This window comes from Cheilinus undulatus, linkage group 5 (assembly GCF_018320785.1).
Source record: "Cheilinus undulatus linkage group 5, ASM1832078v1, whole genome shotgun sequence".
Taxonomy (NCBI): Eukaryota; Metazoa; Chordata; class Actinopteri; order Labriformes; family Labridae; genus Cheilinus; species Cheilinus undulatus.
Window position 1 is genome coordinate 46,991,769 of NC_054869.1, and position 20,066 is coordinate 47,011,834.

Here is a 20,066-nt window from a genome sequence, read left to right on the forward strand (position 1 = left end):
AGCTCATCCTTGATGCTTGTGCACCTTTTCCATCCACACTTTTCTCTTCCAGTCAACTTTCCATGAACATGCTTTGACACAGCCTCTGAGAACAGCCTGACCTTTCAGCAGGGGCTTTCTGTAGCTTACCCTCCTTGTGAAGGATGATAATAGTTGTCCTCTGGACAATAGTCAACCCAGCAGTCTCCCCCATGACTGTGGTTGTGTGTACTGAACCAGAGTGAGAGAATGAAGGCTTACAAAACCTTTGCAGATTGGACTTTTTCATAATATTTCTAGTATTTTGAGATAGTGGACTTTAAATTTTGTGAGCTGTAAGCTGTAATCATCAAGATTAAAACAGAAAAGTCTTGAGATTTTTCACTTTGTATGAGATTAACCTAGAATTTATAAAAGTGTAGTTTTTAAGTAAATCATGGGAAAAAATTAACTTTTTATTAAGATGCAACTGTATTTTGCAAAGGCAACACATGACACTTTGTGTAATGTTGGACAGACAGTTGCCTAGTTCTCTTTAGTTGTTTCTCTGTGCAGTACAGATAAATACATGAAAGTTGTTACTTTACCTAGCTACTCCGGTTTGCTTTTTTGCTTTGAGCTATAATCTGAACCTTCTGTATTATAAATGCACATGGTTGTTGTTATAAGGTAATGATGCAGACTTAATGAAAGAGAAAAAGGATGTATCTAGTCATATCATAATAAATTATTATAATGAAAGACAATCAATGTATTCAAATGGTTTGTCTTTTATGTCACAAATAAGAATATGGATCAATCAGCAATTAAAAAAAGGATTTAAAAAGAAAAACTACTGTATAAAGACAGAAGACACTGTCAGCAGTCTCCAGTAAAATGTGACTGATGTCTGTACCTGATCAGTGAGGGGAAGGGTGCAGTTTATGTCCAGCCTATCATCTCCCTCCAGCTTTAGGAGAGAGTTTCCCAGCAGCTTCTGAAAGAACAGCAAGAATAGAGGAGTCAGCAGGGTCATAACCTCAGCAGTACCTCAGGGGTAGGCAGCAGGACGAGAAGGATAGAGGGGGCTAGACAACTGCAAGACTGTGTGCTGGTAACATTGTCAGAGGGGAAGGTGTCTCAAGTCCAACTCAATTTCATTAGACCTCAAAATCTGAGGTATTTCTACTATTTAAGTGTTTTATACTATCAACTTTATACTTATAACCTCAAACCTGAATAAGATACTGACATAAAACGGTCCTGATCTGATATATGTTCATAATAATATAGACCAAAATAATAACAAAACTCTTATAGAGAATCTCTGTGTGCATCATTATATACTCAGAGTTTAAGCAGAAGTTGCCAAGCTATTTTTTTTATGTTTTTATCTAGTTTCTTGGAGTTTTTGAAAAGCACTTTATAAGTAAAATGTATTATTATTATTATTATTATTATTATTATTATTATTATTAAGACATCAGAGTGAACTTCTCCAAAGTAGTTTCTTCAGGAACTCTACTTTCATTTAAAAAAACTTAACAGCTGTCCAACAAATGAACATTTTGAAGGTTTCAGAAGGGTCAGCAGTGAATCAACACTACTACAAACAGGTTCTAGAAAAAAATGTGAGAAAAAGTCTAAAGAAAGAGACCGCAGTTGTAGAAAAATGGTTTCAATCTTCAACAAGCCAACTCGCCAGCTCACCATACTCTTTCAGTAAAGCAGTTTCTGGCTCAAAAACAAATCACAGTGCTTGATCATCCTCACTATTCACCTGATCTAGCACTGTGGTCCTTTTTCCTGAGATCAAATCTGTGCTCAAAGAAACATGTTTAGAGTCTATGCCAGAGGTTAAAAGAACCACAGAGGTTCTGAGATGACTGTCTGCAGAAGACCTACTGCGCTGCTGTGATCAGTAAAGACCTGAATGCAACACTGTGATGCAGAAGGGGAGGAGATTGAGGGAGAAAGACACTGAGAAATGGTTATGTTCAAATTAAGTTGTACTACAGTGTTAGTCTAATTTTTTAATACCCATACCTCCTGTGTATTTAGTGTTTTGATGACTGGTTAAGTTAAAAGATTTAATCAAGTTAACATTCCCCTTGCTTACAGTGAATGATACTCTAAGACAAAAAAGTACAGATAGTCATTTCTTGATAAATGTTATGTTTTACAATTTCATAATATATTGGTAAATGTCTACAACCACAGTTGTGTTACTAAAACAACAAATTAAAAAGTTATTCTTTCATTTTTATGTGACATTTATGGGAAGTTATTATAATTTTGAAAGCTGATGATTTTCTTCTCCACACAAACAAAAACAAACTCCTGTAAATTTAATAATCATGTATTATGTTTGTAGTGAGCAGCTGCTCCAATGTTTGAGAGAAATTCATTATGTTTGTGGGATTATTAGATCAAAGCTGGAGATTAAAGCTGCAGATCTGTATTTCTATCTGGGGACTGTTGTGTTTGTGGGCTGGTTTTATACTGTTGGGTGTAATAAAGACCACTTATTGACAATCCGTTATTTTCATTCTCAAGCATGCTATGGTCGGCTGAATGAGTTCAATCTGAAAATGATGTCGGGTATAGATTGCACAGCTCGTGACTCTGATTTCTCAGATGAGTCACATGACTTGAGTCAAGGTCTCTTAAGAGTGTGTATCAGACAGCAGGAAAAAAAACAGATGAATACATCAGCAGGTCTAAACCCACTGACTGATCCCTGGTGCTACTGTCCTTACTGGACTGCTGAGGAGGATCAGCACAAAGATGATTGCACATCTTAGTGAGAAGTTTTGTACTGTGGTAAGAACAGGACATCAAGGGAAGGGAAAATATTGAGCAACATCCAAACTGTTACAGCAACACAGATATTGAACAATACTTGACATTAAAGCAAAGGATAGTAAGAGTGAGGATTGGTCACAGCAGGTAAAGTGAGGGCAAACGGAAGGATGGCTAAACAACATGGTGACAGAAACATGCACCACAACGTGCCTTGTAGAGGATATGCAGGTTTATGTAATAAACTTAGCACAAAAAGTAAGGGCATTTGTGTTTGGTAGATTACTTCTTGGCTGTAAAAATCCTTCATGCAATAAATCTTATACCATTGGATAGCCTGTTTATTTCCCTTTTGAATGGTGCTTCATTTGTAAGGAGCATGCATTTGTGGGATGAGCAGCAGAGCTGAGTATGTCGGTTGCACCTATGAAAAAATAGCCAAATCTTCTCTGACTGATCTGGATAGGGAAAACCAAGTTGTGTACTACCACCAAACTGAAGGCACAGTTCCATATATATGGGGGAAGTCAGAGACAGGCTGCAAAGTGGGCGTCCCAAGAAGACAGTCTCTTCACCCTGTCAACACTTAGGCTATCTTCTACAGATTTGCAGTCAGCGTTTGCAAGATGACATGGCCAACAGCTATCTGCCCAGACAATCAGGAGCATACTGCAATCTCACAAAGCTGCCAGGAGGCCTGCCATGACTGCCCTTTACCACACCGGCAACACGTGCACTGGAACCTGAACATGTGGAGAAACGCTATGTTCAGCAATGAGTCCTGATTCTGCCTATGGCGGTTGAATCGTAGGGTCAAAGTTTGGAGAAGACATGAAGTTGGCTATGCTGATTGCTGCTGACATCTGGTGAAGGCAGTGTGATGGTGTGGAGCGGCACCTCCCTCACTGGAAAACAAGGCTTGTCATCAGTCTTAACAATCTCAATGCAGAGAGACATTGATACAAGATTCTGCAACCAGCGGCAATCCCATATCTCCACAGTCTCGGACTGAACTCTATCCTCCAAGATGACAACGCTCGCCCACACAGAGCGGGGTTTATCAGAGACTACCTCCGGAATTTAGGAGTGGAGATTTGGACATTTTTTCATCACCACAGCCCACATACTCAGCTCTGCTGCTCATCCCACAAATACATGTTCCTTACAAATGTGGCACCATTTAAAAAGGAAATCAACAGGCTTTTCAGCAGTATACGATTTATTACAAAGAAGCATTGTTACAATAAAGAAATAATCTACCACAAACTATTTTTTTTACTTTTTGTGCTAGGTTTAATCATCAGATCTGAATGCCTTTGTTTGTATTTTTGTTAATGTTTACCTGGACCAGAGGAGACAGAACCATTTGTCTTTTGGACACAGCAGCCTATGTGTGCAGTGAAACCCAATGGGAAGGGCACCATAGGGCAAATCAACAAAACATGCCCATATACCGGACATATAATGTGACATGATGAAAAAGCAACAAACAGTAGTGAGAAAGACAAAGAGAGAGAGAGAGGAGGAAAAGAGAAGAAGAAAGAAGAAGGGGACAATTAATGACACATATAAGTGAGCTGGGGGTTATCCATTAAAACTCCAAAAGTAAATGGTAAGATTAAATCTTAAATATATTTGCTGCTCATAGATAGCCCCCATAAAGTGAAACAGAAAGTTTTTGACCAAAGCCAAAGATAAGTGTGTTATTTTTAACTTTGGTCATCACAGTTTATGAATTGAGGCAGCAGACACTGAGAAATCCCCCCATCTCCTGCTCCAGAATACTCACTGCGTCGGCCTCGGCTTTCTCACGTGAGGCTCGCCCGGCAGCAACAACAGACTCCATGACAGCCACCCAGCGCTGTTTGTCTGGGAAGCTGGGAGCCATGAAGTAAATTGCCGGCCCAGGCCAGCACGGGGTGTGACAACGGGACTCCAGCTTTAGTACATAGGGAACATCTGAGACAAAGAGAACATGAGAAAGACCAGCAGATTCTGTCTGTTAATTTGATGATCTTTAGACTGGAACTGGAACTCTCTGGCACTCTGTGAATGAGCCCATAGCTGCTTTACTGTATATAGATAATAATAGTGGTAAAGAACGTGAAATAAATAAGGATTGGCTCTAACATTCAAACATAGCACCACTGAATGAAGTACCTGACTTGGCAGTGTTGGGTAACTCAGAGGCCCCTACTGCTCCATGAACAAGCACCTCTCCATCTGATAAACACAAGTCAAACTCCTCCAGTGGCTTTACTGAATCTAAGAGCACACAGAGAAAAATACATGTAACTAACAGTGTTTGTCGGGGGAAAAAGGAGATTTGCTCTGGTCAAACTATGAATCTTTGCTAATTAATATGTTGCAATATAAACAGGTAAAAGACAGCAACCTTCTCTGGGCTCTATCTCATATACGGACACTTTAGTTCCATCCAGAACCACGTATTTTCTCTCCCAGCCCTGGCCTCGCTTCCCATTCCTAGAAAAAAAAAACACACACACACACACACAGATTAGTAGTGTTACTACCAGGCAAAGAAGCCAAAAAGCATCCAGCAGTTTTTGCAGGAAACTCCTTTCATGCGGTTTTTGAATTGGTTTAACTGCCAGATAGGCAGTCTGTCACAGAAGACAGAGCAAACGAGGACTTGTGTTTGGAACATGAGCCCACCAAATCAGCAGAGAAAAATGACACAGATGTGTAAAAAATAAAACGGCTAAACTGAAAAAAATGGTTTGATGAAAATATGTTATCCCTAAATACGAATTTGAAGTTTTTGTTGTGGTTTCTGCAAATACAAAAGAAAAAAAGAAAATGTCTTTTTATTTGGGCAGGTTTGTCATTTTGGTTTTTGGTTGAGTTGCAGAAACTCAGTTATGTTTAGAGTAAAAACTAAAGTATTACCAGAAAATTTGCAAAAGTTTGTTTTCAGTTCAGAGGATGAGAACCAGAGAAGCAAGTTTAAAATTAGCATCAATTTGCATGGACAACTTAGTAGCAAGGTTATAAAGTTTTTCATTTTTCATTAGTTTTATTCTAATTTAGTTTTCACTTTCTGTGTTCAATTTCAATTTAGTTTTTTACTGATGATTTGTTAAATTAGTTTTGGTTTTGCAAAAATGCTTTGTTTAGTATTTTTTCTTCTTCTTCTTCTGGATGTCAGGGCTGAGTGAACATCATTCATTTTTGAAAACATTTTCAAACAGGCTACTCTTCACTTGTTTTATTAATTTAAGGATAATGTTTGAATACAACACAAAACTACAACTGTGTGAAGCCAGGCCATTTAACACTCCCCAGACTTTGGTGTAAGTGCAAGTCAGTACAGCTGTGTCAAAGACTAAAACTAAGGATATTTAGTCTCTATTTTTATTTTATTCAAGATAGGTTTTTGTTTTTTGTAAAGCTTAGTTTTATTTAGTTTCAGTCAACTAAAATGATTTTTGAATTCTCGTTTTAGTTGTTTAGTTAGTTTTAGTTAACTATGAAAACCTTATTTAGAGGTTTATTTCTGAGTGATATAAAGAATTGTGTGATTAAAGAGAATTATTAGACATTATGTTTCTGGCGAATAATGTCTTGTTTTGTTTTCTTATTTTACTTTTGAGGGTAGGTGTAGTCAAAGTCTTTGAAATTGCTTTAGTATCTCCTTTGAACGTACTGAAATATCAATTCTAACTTGGCAGTCCAGATGTTGCACGCTTGTGTTTTGAATGAGGGGCAGGTTAAATAAGATTTTTCTTTCTCTCTGCTCTTTTCTAGCCATGGAATGTAAAGAAGCTGTGAATTATTTCTCTGTAAAAAAAAAACTTAACTTTAAATGACCAGAACATATAAAGATGAAATGAAGCATACAGGCAGAGCTTACCTGGGCTGTTTCATCCAGCCTTCCAGGTGCATGTGCCCACTGGCCTCTTTAAGCTGCTGGGCTGGGGAGCTACCTTTGTCCCGACACAGGCCATCAGACAGATGCAGGGAGCAGTCACTGGACATGCCACACGTGGCTGGAAGGCAGGGGGAGCATTTTGGGTGGCACAAAGCGTGACATTCTGAAGGGGAGAAGTTAACAAGAGAGCAGTGCAGCTTAAGCTTGTGGATCCTTAAACTCTGTGCCACCATCAGCCAGGGGGGAGAATTAAAGGAAGTTTATGAAGGGAATATTTACATCAAGTTACTGTGAACACATGTACTGCAGCACAGTAATATCAGAAACTATTTTAAGTTAGTGCAGTGAGGAGTGGCCAAGGGGATCAAGTAACAAGTGCTTTTTAAGTTGGACACCCCTGATGGTTTTACACATTTAAAAAAATACATTTTATTATCTTTATTCATATTATTTACATTAATCCATTAGAAGGTGAAGAAAAATCTTAATAGGATGTCTGAGGCTTGAATTTCTTATTATTAATGAGACATCTGATTAAAATATAAACCTCTGTGCTTTATTAAGCCTGTGAAAAGTTAATGTGGATCACTTGGTTCAGGGCTGCCCTTTAAAACACATCTGTAACTCACCGAGACAGGTAGCAGCTTGGCGACCAAAGTGCACAGTATCCAGGCACACAGTACACTTGGCAGCTCTCATGTTGAGTCCCACTGTGAAGCGGTGAGCAGTGTTGTGGTGCACCACCCTCTCTCTCTCCCTCCCTCTGTCTCTCTGACTGTCCTTCAAACGACGGCTATACTCTGAATACAGTCAGGGAACACAGTGAGGGGCAGGCAGCTCCGGTATGCCTTACTGTGTCAGGTGCATCCATCACTTCAAAACCTCAGTGCACCATGCCATACCCGCTATGAAATCAGTTCAACAAAAGAAGGTTTCCAAAAGAACTGTAAGATGTTAAGCAAAATGCATAAGCAAGTAAACTGAAGACAGGATGCTTGAAGAAGAATACTGTTTGATCAGTTCCTTTGCTTGTGCCCACATACTGTTGTATTTAAAGGCTTTATCCAGTCATTATGATTCAAATTGTGTCCGGGTTTCTTTGGTTTCAAGTAGGGATGCACGATAATATTGGCATGATGTCAGCATTTAAAGCAAGTTCATATTCATCAGTATCAGCAGACATAAGAATGACTGCTGATATCGATAGCTAAAGTTTCACCTGAACATAACAGCAGAATGCTTCACCTTACAAGGAAAAGAAAAGTGGAGTTTTAAGAAGGACTATAGCCAAAGTTTTTTCTCTTCCTCATTCCTTAAACACAACGGTGAAGTCTAAGGACTGTAGTTTAGGTCTGAACAACTGTTTAAGTTTTCCAATTCTTTGGAACAATAGGGTTTTTGTGATATTTGAGGCACTTTGTGAGGATAGTCTCAGAAAACCACCTTACAAACCTATGATTTAGTTAGAAAATATTTGAGCTCCAAAGAAAGGTACACATTTTATTCAGTGCACTACAGAGCTTACTGTCTGTATAGTTCTTAGCTACCAAAAGACAGGGGCGCCCGTAAGGGTGGATAAAAGCAGAAGCCTTCTTGGGCCCAGCCTAAACGGCTGGAGGTCAGCATAATCATGGTCAGTGCTGGGTAGTGTTACTTTTGAAAGCAACTTGTTAGATTACTGCATTACATATTGATAAAACTAACCAGTTAGAGTACTCTCTCAGTTACTAAATATCAAAACCCTTTAGCCATTCGTTACCTCCAACACTGATCATGGTTCACTGCAAAGTTAATCTTTGATAACAATATCCATCCATCCATTTTCTATACCCCTTATTCCGTTCCGGGTCGGGGGTGGGCTGGAGCCTATCCCAGCTGTCATTGGGCGAGAGGCGAGGTACACCCTGGATTGGTCTTGATAACAATATTATATTTTTTATTGGCTAAATAATAGCTACTCTTATCAAAGCAACAAGTATCTTTCATTTATGTATGTTGTAGTACAGTGGTTCTCAACCTTGGGGTCAGGACCCCCTTGGGGGTCATGAGACACTGAGAGGAGGTCTCCAGATGCCCTAAAAAAACTAAGAATATTTTTCAAATTACATTGTTACCACTTTCCACCAACTTTGCCAAATTTTAACCCCTTTTTAATACCTATTGTTGTCTTTTTTAAACTCTTTCCACCACTTTATTTCTGCCTGTTTTTGCCATTTCTAAATCAATTCTTGCCCAGTAAGCCTAATGTTGCCTCTGTTGAGACAATATTGCCAATATACTCCTTTTAATCACTTTTTACACCCATTTTTTCCTATTTTAACCAATTTCTGCCAATATTTGCCTATTTTTCTCTTTCTCAGTTAACCACCTCTTGCTAGTTTATATCAATTTTTCATCCTACTTTACAAAATTTTCCCACATTTCTCATTTTAAAGCCTTTGCAGCCACTCATTTTAACCAATATGTATGCCCATTTTTGTCACTTTATTCCTTTTTGGTTATTTTTTTGCCATTTTTATCATTATTAATCATCATATCATTATTAACCCATTTTAGCAAATTTTAACCCAATTTAATTCTTTTTAAGGGATTTACATTTTTAAGAAGGCTATTTACGACCCAGATGATAAAAACACATAGTTGTTTCTTTGATAAGAGTGGTTATTTTTTCAGGTTAAATATGAAATATGGTATCAAAGCTTAATTTACAATAGTCCCCCAGTTTGGCTGGGCCTTATTCATCCCCCCTTTTGGACGGCCTTGCCTGCACATGACTATACTTGATTGTGCATGGCTATGTTCAACCACCTCCGTGGGCTCTGGCACCTTTATTTTGGGGGTCGCGGGCTGAAAAGGTTGAGAACCCCTGCTGTAGTATACAGCCTTCTTAAAAATGTAAACCCCTTTTCTTAAAAAAACAGAAATAAGATGGGTTAAAGTGGAAAAAAATGGTTGGAGAAAGTGGTGAAATTGTATTTCAAAAGATGCAGAAATGGTTCTAAAGTGGCAAAAATGTGTCAATAGGGGCAAAAATAGGCAGAAATTGACTAAAAGGGGAAAAAATTGGCAACAAACTGCAGAAAAAAAGTTTACAGTGGTAAAAAATGGGCATGACAAATAATGAAATGCAGTTAAAATTGGCAAAAATGGGTGAAGAGTGTTGAATGGGATAAATAGTTGTGAAAATTGGTCAACAGAGAAAACCATACAGTGGAGGCAGAAAAAGTGGTAAAATAGGTTTAAAAAAGGAAGAAATGGGCAGGAAAGGTGGTAGAATGAAATTAAAAAGTGCCAAAAACTGAGTTAAAAGAGGCAAAAACGGGTTTAAAATGGCAAAAATGGGTGAAAAGATGGTGAAATTGTATATTAAAAAAAACAACTGGTTAAAAGTAGCAATGATGTGTTAAAAGTGGCAAAAATGGGGGAAAACAGGGAAAATTTTGCAAAAATTGTTAAAAATGTATGAAAAGTGCCAAATAAACATGGCAAAAGGGGCTGGGAAAGTAGTTACAAGAGGTTAGAGAGTGCCACAATTACATGATTTCCACATCAAATCCCAATAATAGTTTGACACACTTTTTAGGTCTAAAATGACGTAACTGCTAGCACCAATGCTTCTGATCTAACACACATGCACTGTTATCATCAATAAATCTCAGCTGGGGTGGGCCCATTTTCATCGTTTGTCAGAGGCCCAGCCAAATCTGTGGGCAGGCCTGCCAAAAGGTAAACAAAGCCTGATTTTGTTGTTACTTTTAAGCTACTGTTATGCTTTTATTTTAGAACATATGGATATATAATTTGCCAAATCAAATATTGTTTGTCCCGTCACAAATAGACAATAATACTAACAGGTAATGCTAACATAGCTGAGAGAAAAATGTCCATTTATGAGTCTCAGCATCAGCTAAAATGAGATGGGTATTATCAGAATATTTGGTATTGGCAAAAATCCACTATCGTGCATCCCTAGTTTCAAGTCTAAACACCCCGTGGTTAACATGGAATCCTGGGTGTGTTAATGTAAGTCTGAGATACATTTGTAATGCACACACTGATCATTTTTTTCTGTAGTTTTCTGTGTCACTTTATTCATGAAGTGTTGTAAACAGGTAATTTGTATTGTGTTTTAACAATACAGTGCTCTTTGCTCTGTTTTGCATTTCTAATTGATGCTTACACTGTGTTTACGTATTTTTTGTGCATCCTTTCCTTATGCTCCTGTCACAATCACTACATTTCTGTCAGTTAGCATAAAATGCTACCTTAAACTGCTTTAAAAGTTGACTGGATAGTACCTTTGTTTTTCAGAGAGCGGGTCCAAACAGTGTCTTATGTATTTCAGAGTTTCTCATAAAGTTCATCTTGGTTAGAGTATGATGTGAAGTTTAGGTGGGACTAGAGTGAGTTGAGGAGCAGAGGGTAAGCTTCAGCAACCAAGATAAAGTGCTTCAGATTTCTAAAGCTGTGCACTGATAAGCAAAATGTTTGCTGGACCATTTCTCAGCCTCACCTAACCATGCCTGGTGGGATGTGACTCATTTTAAGTGCAGAGCTTTTAAAATCTGGCCATAAAAGATGTAGATGAGGCAAAAGAAGAGAGACCAAACTGCAGAAACCATGAGTTTGGACAACTTACTTTCAAAAGTGACCCTCCTTCTCTCTGAAAGTTGTGTGAAAGAAAAAGGATAGTGAGAGCTTCATAAATGATCCTTCAGTGATATTCATGTGTGTGTCAGCGTGTGCAGGTTAGGGCCAGTGTCTGCCAAGTATAAAGCTACAGACCTGCATTTGACTCTGTTAAAGAACAACGGTAAGAATCTGCACCTAACTCACCCTCCGGTGTTGCAGTCTCCTTCCTGCGCCCAGAGTTTGAGGGTGCAAGACTGGTGGGGCCCTGCTGGTGCTCAGGAGACTTGACCATGGCAGACATAGACATCTGCTGCCGAACTGTGGCTGGATTGGTTGAGTCTTTATACTGGAGCGCTGGGGTTGAAAAACAGGGATAAAACTGTTTTAATTAATTCCATATTAACAGTTTTATAACAAGAGTTTTCAGTTTTATAAAGAAGATAAAGTAACTTTATCTATGATGCTATTCTAACCTAATACTATAGCTAGGCGGTATATATAGAAATATATTTTCAACCATGATAAAGAGTAACAAAGTATAGTTTATATCAATATAGTTGATGTTTTTTGGAATATAAATAGATCCCAGGTCAATGCTGTTTACAATAAGAATCACTGGCAATAAAGTACTTATTGACCACATGATAAGATATTTTGAGATATAAATAGGGACACTTTTCCACTTATGAAAAAAGAGATCTGGCTCTAAAATAGCACTTACAAGTGTAATGTCAGCAGAGTTTATTTTGTATAAAATTCTTAGAAATAAAGTGATAGGGGATTTAAGAAGGGCAAAGGCTTCATATTACTGCCAAAAGGAGGCCAAAGGTAGCTCAGCCTCCTGGAAACATCTAAATAAATGGACAATAAAGAACCCAAGCATAATAGGATCGAAGACCTGAAAATAAATGGGCAATCCACTACAGATACTGCACACATTGCATCTGACTTCAACAATTTTGCCTTGCTAAAAAATTTTAATCATACATTTACAAATGTAGAAGAAATAAGACTAGTCTGATTCATTTTACATCAGAGGTTGATGAAGCTAAAATCAGAGAAAAATTGGGAAAGCTGTCAAACTCAAAGGCCAAAGATATGTTTAACTTAGACACAGCCTTCATTAAGAAGTATAGTTCTTCTATCATAAAACCACTGACTTACTTGCCTTTCCATTAAATCTAGTCAATTTCCAGATCAGTGGAAAAAAAGATGTTGTCATACACATATTCAAGTCAGGAGACAAAGACTAGGTATACATTTATCATCCACTTTGGAAAAAGTGGTGGCAGAACAGCTGGTTGATCATTTACAGTCAAATCAACTTTTAGACCCTGATCAGTTTGACTTCTGACATAAACGCTCCATAGAAACAAAATTCTTGTTCTTTTTAGAAAGTGTGAAGTGTTCTATGAGGCCGAAGTTGTGCTATGTAATCTGCATTGTCCCTATCAAATAAACTTTATAAATAAAAATACTAGCTGTCAACTACTCAGACAAGGAGGCATCATGACTGCCACACATCCCGAGTTGCTGGTTTGTCTCTGCATGTCCTCAAAAAAATCAATGTGGTGCAGTCGCAAGATGCAGTATGCACATGGCTGGTGGGTGTAGAGGCTTCAGAGGTGTCATAGTCAACACAGACAGAGACAATACGGACTGAAAGTATTAAAGGAAAACTAATTAACCAAGTCCACAATTCTCCACATCTTGACAATGTAGTATTGTCAATGTGCAGAAACAAACAAAGAGGATATTTTGACAAAGCAACAAAAACTTTAAAATTGGTAATTCATGAAGAATCTCTCTGCTCTTACAGTATCAGCTGCTGTAAAAACCAATACAACTGTAGCTCTGTAGGTCTGGGGTTTGATCCCCAGCTCAGAATCAACATCACAGTAACCTCCTCGAGTTCCTCCATGTTTGTAGTTTACACCCTACACATCAAAGTGGCAAATATTTTGCTCTTCAACATGCTTTAACAGTTTGTTGATAAGTTGCTGTGGTCTTACCTTCCTCTCTTAGTGACCTCAGCTCTGCTCTCATTTTCTGTAGAGCATCTTCCAGCTCAGAGCAGCGTGAACGTTCTTTATCCAGAGCTGCCTTCATGTCGCTGTACTGCAGAGGCACTGGCTGGATGGGGGGAACAGGAGAAACTGGGCCCTGACTCTGACTCTGAGCCTGAGCAGCCATGGCAGCCAACAGATCCTCTCGTCGTCGCCCAAACAGACCCTAAGGCACAAGATTCAACAGATTTTGTTTCACATGAGTTAAACAAGTACAGTGCCTATAAAAAGTATTCATCCCCTTGGATGTTCACCCTTTTATTGATTTTATAAACCAATAATGGTCAATATCAATTTGCTTCTTTGACAAAAGGATTACAAAAAACCTCTTAAAAGTCAAAATTAAAAACAAATTTCTGTTAAGTAATGTATTGAACAAAAATATATAATGTAAAACAAGTGACTGCATAAATATTCAACCCTTTAAAGTGACTGACCTAATTCAACAGAGGTCCAGCCAGCTGGTGCTAGTAGTCTCACAATTAGTGAAATGGGGATCACCTGAGTGCAGTGAATGTGTCTTGAGTGATTGTGGTGCAAGGACATCTGTGTCTGGTAGGTCCAGGTTAATCAGTATTCCTGGCTACCATTACAGCAGGAAGACAAAAGAACACTCCAAGCAACTCAGAGAAAAGATGAAGGAAAAGTATAAGTAAGGGGATGATACAAAACAACCCCAAGGCAGTTCAGTTGAATCTATCATTAAGAAATGGATGGATGTGTAAATGTGCCTAGGTCAGACTGCCTTCACAAATTAGATGACCATGCAAGGAGGAGACTAGTGGGAGAGGCCACCTAGACACCTATGACTACTCTGAAAGAGTTACAAGCTCTCAGCAGCTGAGATGGGAGAGACTCTGCATACAACAGCTGTTGCCTGGGTTCTTCACCCGGAAAGCCAGTTGAAGAAACATCAAATTAAATCTGGACTAGAATTCACCAAAAGGCATGTTGGAGACTCCATGATCAAGTGGAAGAAAGCTCTTTGGTCTGATGGGACCAAAATGGTGTTTTTTGGCCATTGGACAAGAAGCTATGTTTAGCGTACACCAAACACTGCAATCAATGCAAACACACCATCCCCACTGTGAAGCAGGGTGGTGGCAGCATCATGCTGTGCAATGCTTTTTGGCAGCCAGCCCTGGAAGGCTTGTAAAGGTAGATGGTAAAATAAGTGTGGCAAAATACAGGAAAATCCAGTAGGAGAATCTCATTTAGTCTGCAAGAGAACTACAGCTTTATTTTCCAGCAAGACAATGACCCAAACACTGAAAGCCACACAGAAATGGTTTAAAGACAACAAGGTGAATGTTCTGGAGTGGCCAAGTCAAAGCGCAGACTTTAATCAAATAGAGAAATTGTGGGTGGACTTGAAACGGGCTGTTCATCCCTGATCCCCATGTAACCTGACAGAGCTTTTTACACAGAAGAGTGGAGTAAAATTGCAGTGTCTAGATGTCCAAGCCTGATTAAGACCTAACCACACAGACTCAGTGCTGTTATTTTGGCTAAAGGGCATCTACTAAATAAATTATGACTTGAAGGGGGTGAATATTTATAAAATCAGTTATATTACATTATATATTTTCATTTACTTGACATTACTTTGTAGAAATCTGCTTTCACTTTGCAGTTCAAGAAGCCTTTTCTGGGATTTTTTTACTGTCAAAAATGACTGATTTACAAAATCAATAAAAGGGTAAAACATGCAGAAGGGTTAAAACTTTTTAGAGACACTGTATGTGTTTTAAGCTTATTTCTTAAGGTGATTATAACCATTGTTACTGTTACATCATTCATTTCCTTAATTTTTATTTGTCCTATTTTGCTTTTGCCATGCCACAGTAACTTTGCTAACTGTTGCTTAGAGCTGTGATCATGTTAGATTTATGTTGAGTCTTTTAAAACATGATAACAAAGTACAGCCTAGACCTGCCCTCTATATCAAGTGTCTCAGGGTAACATTCATTATAAATTGGATGCTTCAGCAATATTGTTTATTTCATTCATGCCAATAAAGCTTGTTAAGTTAAACTAAATTGCATTAACAAACATGCACAGGAAAATAGAACAATTAAGATCGATCCAAGTAAATGTATAATCTCGTCTGACCTTCTTCTTCTTGGAGCCACCGTGGGCCTGGGCCTGAAGGAAATCTATGAGCTTTGTCTGCTGGGTGATGGTCCCCTCCATTTTCACCTTCTCATGAGAGTACACAGCCTGCAGGTGGAGCTAAGTGAACATCACTACTGCCATGAATTTCTCCTCAAGAACTTCACTTTACATACAGAGGGTGACAGAGAGACAGAGAGAAGGGGAGGTATACTGTGGGATAAAACGATGCTTCAGGGGCACGAGTGTGTTTATCTGTCTTCAATAACAGAAAAGCGACAGAACGGTGGGGGAGAAACAAAGACTACAAATGACAAATTTACCACTTCATCTGAATATGTATTTGTGTGCTGGATTCTCAACCACGTTAAAACCTCTTTGTGCATCCTTTATGTGGAAATATTCCTAGATATGTGTGTGTAGCAGCACCTGGATGTTCTCCAGCTGGTACTCCAGGTCAGTCCTCTCAGTCTTCAGCAGGTCTGTCTGGTCAAGAGCGTCTTGCAGCCCCTGGGTCAGACGGAAGATGTGGGTCTTCTGGGCATCCATCTGCTGCTGCAGTTTTTCTTGCTATGGGGATAAAAACAGCAGCATCATCAGCATCTGGAAACTGTGACTTTTTCACCCCTTATCACTGACTTATTCCAGTGATAGCAGCAGCTAAATCTTTCCGGTTAATTTGACAGGTGTATCCACTTTAAATTACAGGAAGGATCTAAAGGAAATGTCTCTACTTAGGCAACAGTTCTGCAGAGGTGTAAGTCTAACAAGAACACATGCAGTGCAAAGCGCATCAAGTCATTTTCACATCTAAATCTTTGAAATTACATGTGAAATAAAGGCTGTACCTCTTCCAGCAACCTCTGCTTCAGATCTCTCTCGCTCTCAAGCTTTTGCTGCAAACTGCGGGCGTTCATCTCCAACATGGCATGCTTTTTCTCCAGATCATTCAACTGAGAACAGAGCAGGAACACTTTGCAGTAACATCTACTGACTAAAAATAGTCAAATAGTTATTTAACAACGTGGAAAGCCTTACAGTATCAGCAAGGCTCTCAGCTTTGAGTTTTTGGTCTTTGAGGGCTTGCTGCAGAGCAAGGATCTCAGCTTTGTGCTCTTTAACAGCTTGCTCCACTGCCTGGCGGGACTCAGAGCAGCGCTGCTCTGAACGAAGCCTGGAGCACAGGAAAAACAAAAAACAGGCAAACAAACAAAACAAAAAGATGTGTTTTTCACAAGTTATTTTTGAGTCTGCATGCGCTTTCATTTCATCCTTTTCTGAATGGCGTACAAGCTGTTTTTTACAGCTGAATGCATTTATTAGAATAAACTGCCAAGTTGTTCATATCTAATGTGCATTAATGAGTATAGTTCTGTCTGCAGGTCTCTAAGGTTTAAGGAAAGTCTCTCTAACTTATTCTATAGTATCTGTGCTTTAATACGCCTTTTTTTGTCCTCAGTTTTCTTCACCTGCCCTGCCCACACCAGCTGAAAAAACATGTATTTCCCAGAATACCTCATGATTAACCCTAGAGAATATTTCTAAAACTGTAGCATTCAGTGAGTGTAGGAGGTAAGAGCTAAAATTTGAAACTGACAGCAAAGCATCCTGAGCAGATACATGATTTTCTCTCCAGTCTCAGAAAAGAAAGCAAAAGACAATATCGAGAAGTTTGCATTACATATTAAAATCATGCCATGGATGGTTAAAGACACTCATTTATCAAAGTGGTGTAGAAACCAGCACAGATTTGAGCGTCTTATGACAAGATCCACATGTGATTTATGAAACTTGCATATCTGGCCGATCATGAATGAGCCAGTTTTGATAAATGTGGTGGCTGAAAACAATCATCATTTAGATAACAAACCCCTCAGCATTTACAACATGAAGACATGTTAAACCGCAAAAATACCAGCTCACTTTATTACGGTTTTAGTCTGCAGGTGTGACGAGTAAAGGACAGTTAAATATTTGTTGTTTTACAGCCTGAAAAGTGGCATAAAAGTAAATCAGAAACATCATGTGTAGAAGGGAGTTACTGCTGTGGTTAACAGCGATGTTGTGAACAACTGAACTCCAGCTCCAACAATATCTAATTCACACATCCAGGATATATGATTTTTATATGTTACTATCATAATTCTATATGTTCATATTACAATATAGTCAATTTACATTTGGATTTTGAAAAAAAAACATGGTCAGCTCTTAAAATGGGCATATAAAAAAGTGTTGTGGCTCTTAAAAGAAGCAGCACATTCACAGGAGAAGGCCAGCTTAAAACTGTCCAAGACTGAGAGGAGTTTTCAGTATTATTAATAATGTAGGCTAATTATAAGATATACCATTTTACAATGCAGCGAAACTGCTCTCTTCTGACTGTTCATCAGATTTAAAAGGAGCTTAAAGAAAGCGCTGGATGAGCTCCTGTTCCTACACCCTTCAGCTCTTATTTGCATATGAAGGAGGAAAGTGTTCAGGTGATCACTGAGACATTGATGAGGATCAGACCAGGAGCGAGAGGCGGTACTTAGAGCTGTATGGGTGTCATAAACAAGGACTTGGGGCCTGGGACTTCACCTCTGTAGTCTCTCACTCTGCAGGCGCCAATACAGATACTGGAATTATGCACACAGCAGTGGATTACATTGATTATGTAACTGTCCAGACACGCCAATTGATTAGGATCTGATGTAAATTTATTTTTGTATTTGTTTTCAGCTCTTAAACACACACTCCAGGTTAACACAGTTAAAGGGGACATATGTTACCCTTTGAAGACAAGTTTATATTGTTAACAGAGGTCTCCAAAATATGCCTGTGAAGTTTGTGGCAAAAAAACCCATTCCATTATGGTATTTTTGTACGTCTTAAAACCCCTCTGTTTCGGCCCTGCTCAGAATGAGCTGTTTCTGTGTCTGTGGCTTTAAATGTTAATGAGCTGGCTGACTCCGCCCCTCTCAGGAAGTGGATGTGGCAAGGTTTTTACAGTTCACTAAAACTAACTAAATAACAAAATAAAATACAAAAATCATTTTAGTTAACTGAAACTAAATAAAAACTAAGATTTACCAAAAAAAAAAAAAAAAGATTACTAACTGAAACTGTATAGTGCGCTTACAAAACTAACTAAAATGAAATAAAATTGGAGACAAAATATCTTTAGTTTTAGTCTTTGACACAACCATACTGACTGGCTCCTACACACAAGTCTGGGGAGTGTTAAATTGCCTGATATAGGCAGTTTTATGTCTGGAGTTGTATTCAAACATCATTAAGTAAATAAAATGGTAAGTGAAGAGTAGCCTGTTTGAATATGTTTTTAAAAATGTATGATGCTCACTCAGCCCCAACATCTATCCATAAAAAAATAAAACTAACACTAAAACTAATAAAAACTAAACTAAAACGAAGTATTTTTGCAAATAAAAACTCAACTAAACTAACAAACCAGCAGCCAAAACTAATAAAAACTAAACTGTGTGTGTGTGGGGGGGATTTTTCTAGCACTTGAGGGGGTTGTGGACAGAAAAAGCCTGAAAAGGTGTATTTTACATAATGTGTCCCTTTAAATGAAGCTTAGCGTAAGTTCAGTCAGGAAGATCATATTCTCCATGCGGGTTTAATAGTTTATGCCTGCACTATTTCATGCACTCCCTCTTCATGCTCTCTGTCACATCATAATCAGCTGTTCACATCACCTGGTCACATCTATCCAGTAGCACTGCTCCACGTCCTCATTGTTAGCCTATCAAATCATTGCTGCCCCTTTTAAATCTGGCTTTCTCCTCCATCAGTTCATTCATGTGGTTCTGAGCGCCCCTCCAACTCCCCATCACCGCCAAGTCTACAAGTCCATCAACATTCAGATGGACTAAGTTGACTTCTTCAGCCATCTCCACCACCACCAGTGTCTGGACTCCACGGGGGGATAGATCTTTCCACCGCTCAGGGCAGACACCTTTCGATCACGCTATGTCCTTGTGGAGTTCAAGCGCCAAAGAGACTTACAATAATTCAATATCACATCTATGTTAATAAATATTATTCATTACCTCACATGTAAAATAAAATGTTATCTTTAAATCAGTCACTGGTCTCTCCTGATTGTAATATTTTGGAGTAAATCACTCCTCTTCCTGTTAAACCCTTCACCCAATCACAGCGGTCTAAAAAGATTTCCTATTTAAGAAACTAAAGCTAGTTTCCTCTTCTGTCTAACCGAAATAACTGCATATTTTGTTTTTAGCTGAAATCTCTTACAGAAGTGATATTACAGTATACATCAGGAGTTTAATAATTACTGAAAGCAGTCGTCTATTTTATTTTAAAAATAAATCATTAGAGAAACGTTTGTCATTAAATATAACAAGTAATGAGGAAATCAGCTGAAAACTTGCACTGCTCATTATAATTTCAAGAGAAACATTGCTTACATGGATTGTTAGAGGTTTAATGTAATGATAAATAAATTTTGAAAGTCGTAACTGATTGAACACCTCCAGATTCACGACGCAAAGCAAATTTACACTGAGATGAAAGTGCATGTACACAAGCTCAGACCTAGTTTGAGATTCCAGACAAGTCTAGCTTGACAAATA

The 20,066-nt window shown here is 38.4% G+C and overlaps 1 protein-coding gene across 10 annotated transcripts in view; it reads right to left on the reverse strand.

Annotated features, from left to right (window-relative positions):
- Positions 1-20,066, reverse strand: part of LOC121509871 (citron Rho-interacting kinase) — an 85,709-nt gene that overhangs the window by 10,940 nt on the left and 54,703 nt on the right. For 2 of the 10 annotated variants that reach the window (XM_041787630.1, XM_041787629.1), the window contains exons 18-31: positions 16,501-16,636; positions 16,311-16,415; positions 15,892-16,032; positions 15,463-15,570; positions 13,297-13,516; positions 11,489-11,638; positions 11,292-11,315; positions 7,282-7,452; positions 6,635-6,815; positions 5,156-5,244; positions 4,921-5,025; positions 4,550-4,719; positions 4,103-4,147; positions 875-955 (exon numbers count right to left, since the gene is read on the reverse strand). In XM_041787630.1, coding sequence (XP_041643564.1) covers positions 875-955; positions 4,103-4,147; positions 4,550-4,719; positions 4,921-5,025; positions 5,156-5,244; positions 6,635-6,815; positions 7,282-7,452; positions 11,292-11,315; positions 11,489-11,638; positions 13,297-13,516; positions 15,463-15,570; positions 15,892-16,032; positions 16,311-16,415; positions 16,501-16,636 — 1,726 coding nt within the window. Of the gene's footprint in view, positions 1-874; positions 956-4,102; positions 4,148-4,549; positions 4,720-4,920; positions 5,026-5,155; positions 5,245-6,634; positions 6,816-7,281; positions 7,453-11,291; positions 11,316-11,488; positions 11,639-13,296; positions 13,517-15,462; positions 15,583-15,891; positions 16,033-16,310; positions 16,416-16,500; positions 16,637-20,066 lie in introns of all 10 variants that reach the window. The other 8 variants (XM_041787627.1, XM_041787628.1, XM_041787632.1 and 5 more) reach the window with 6 other exon arrangements.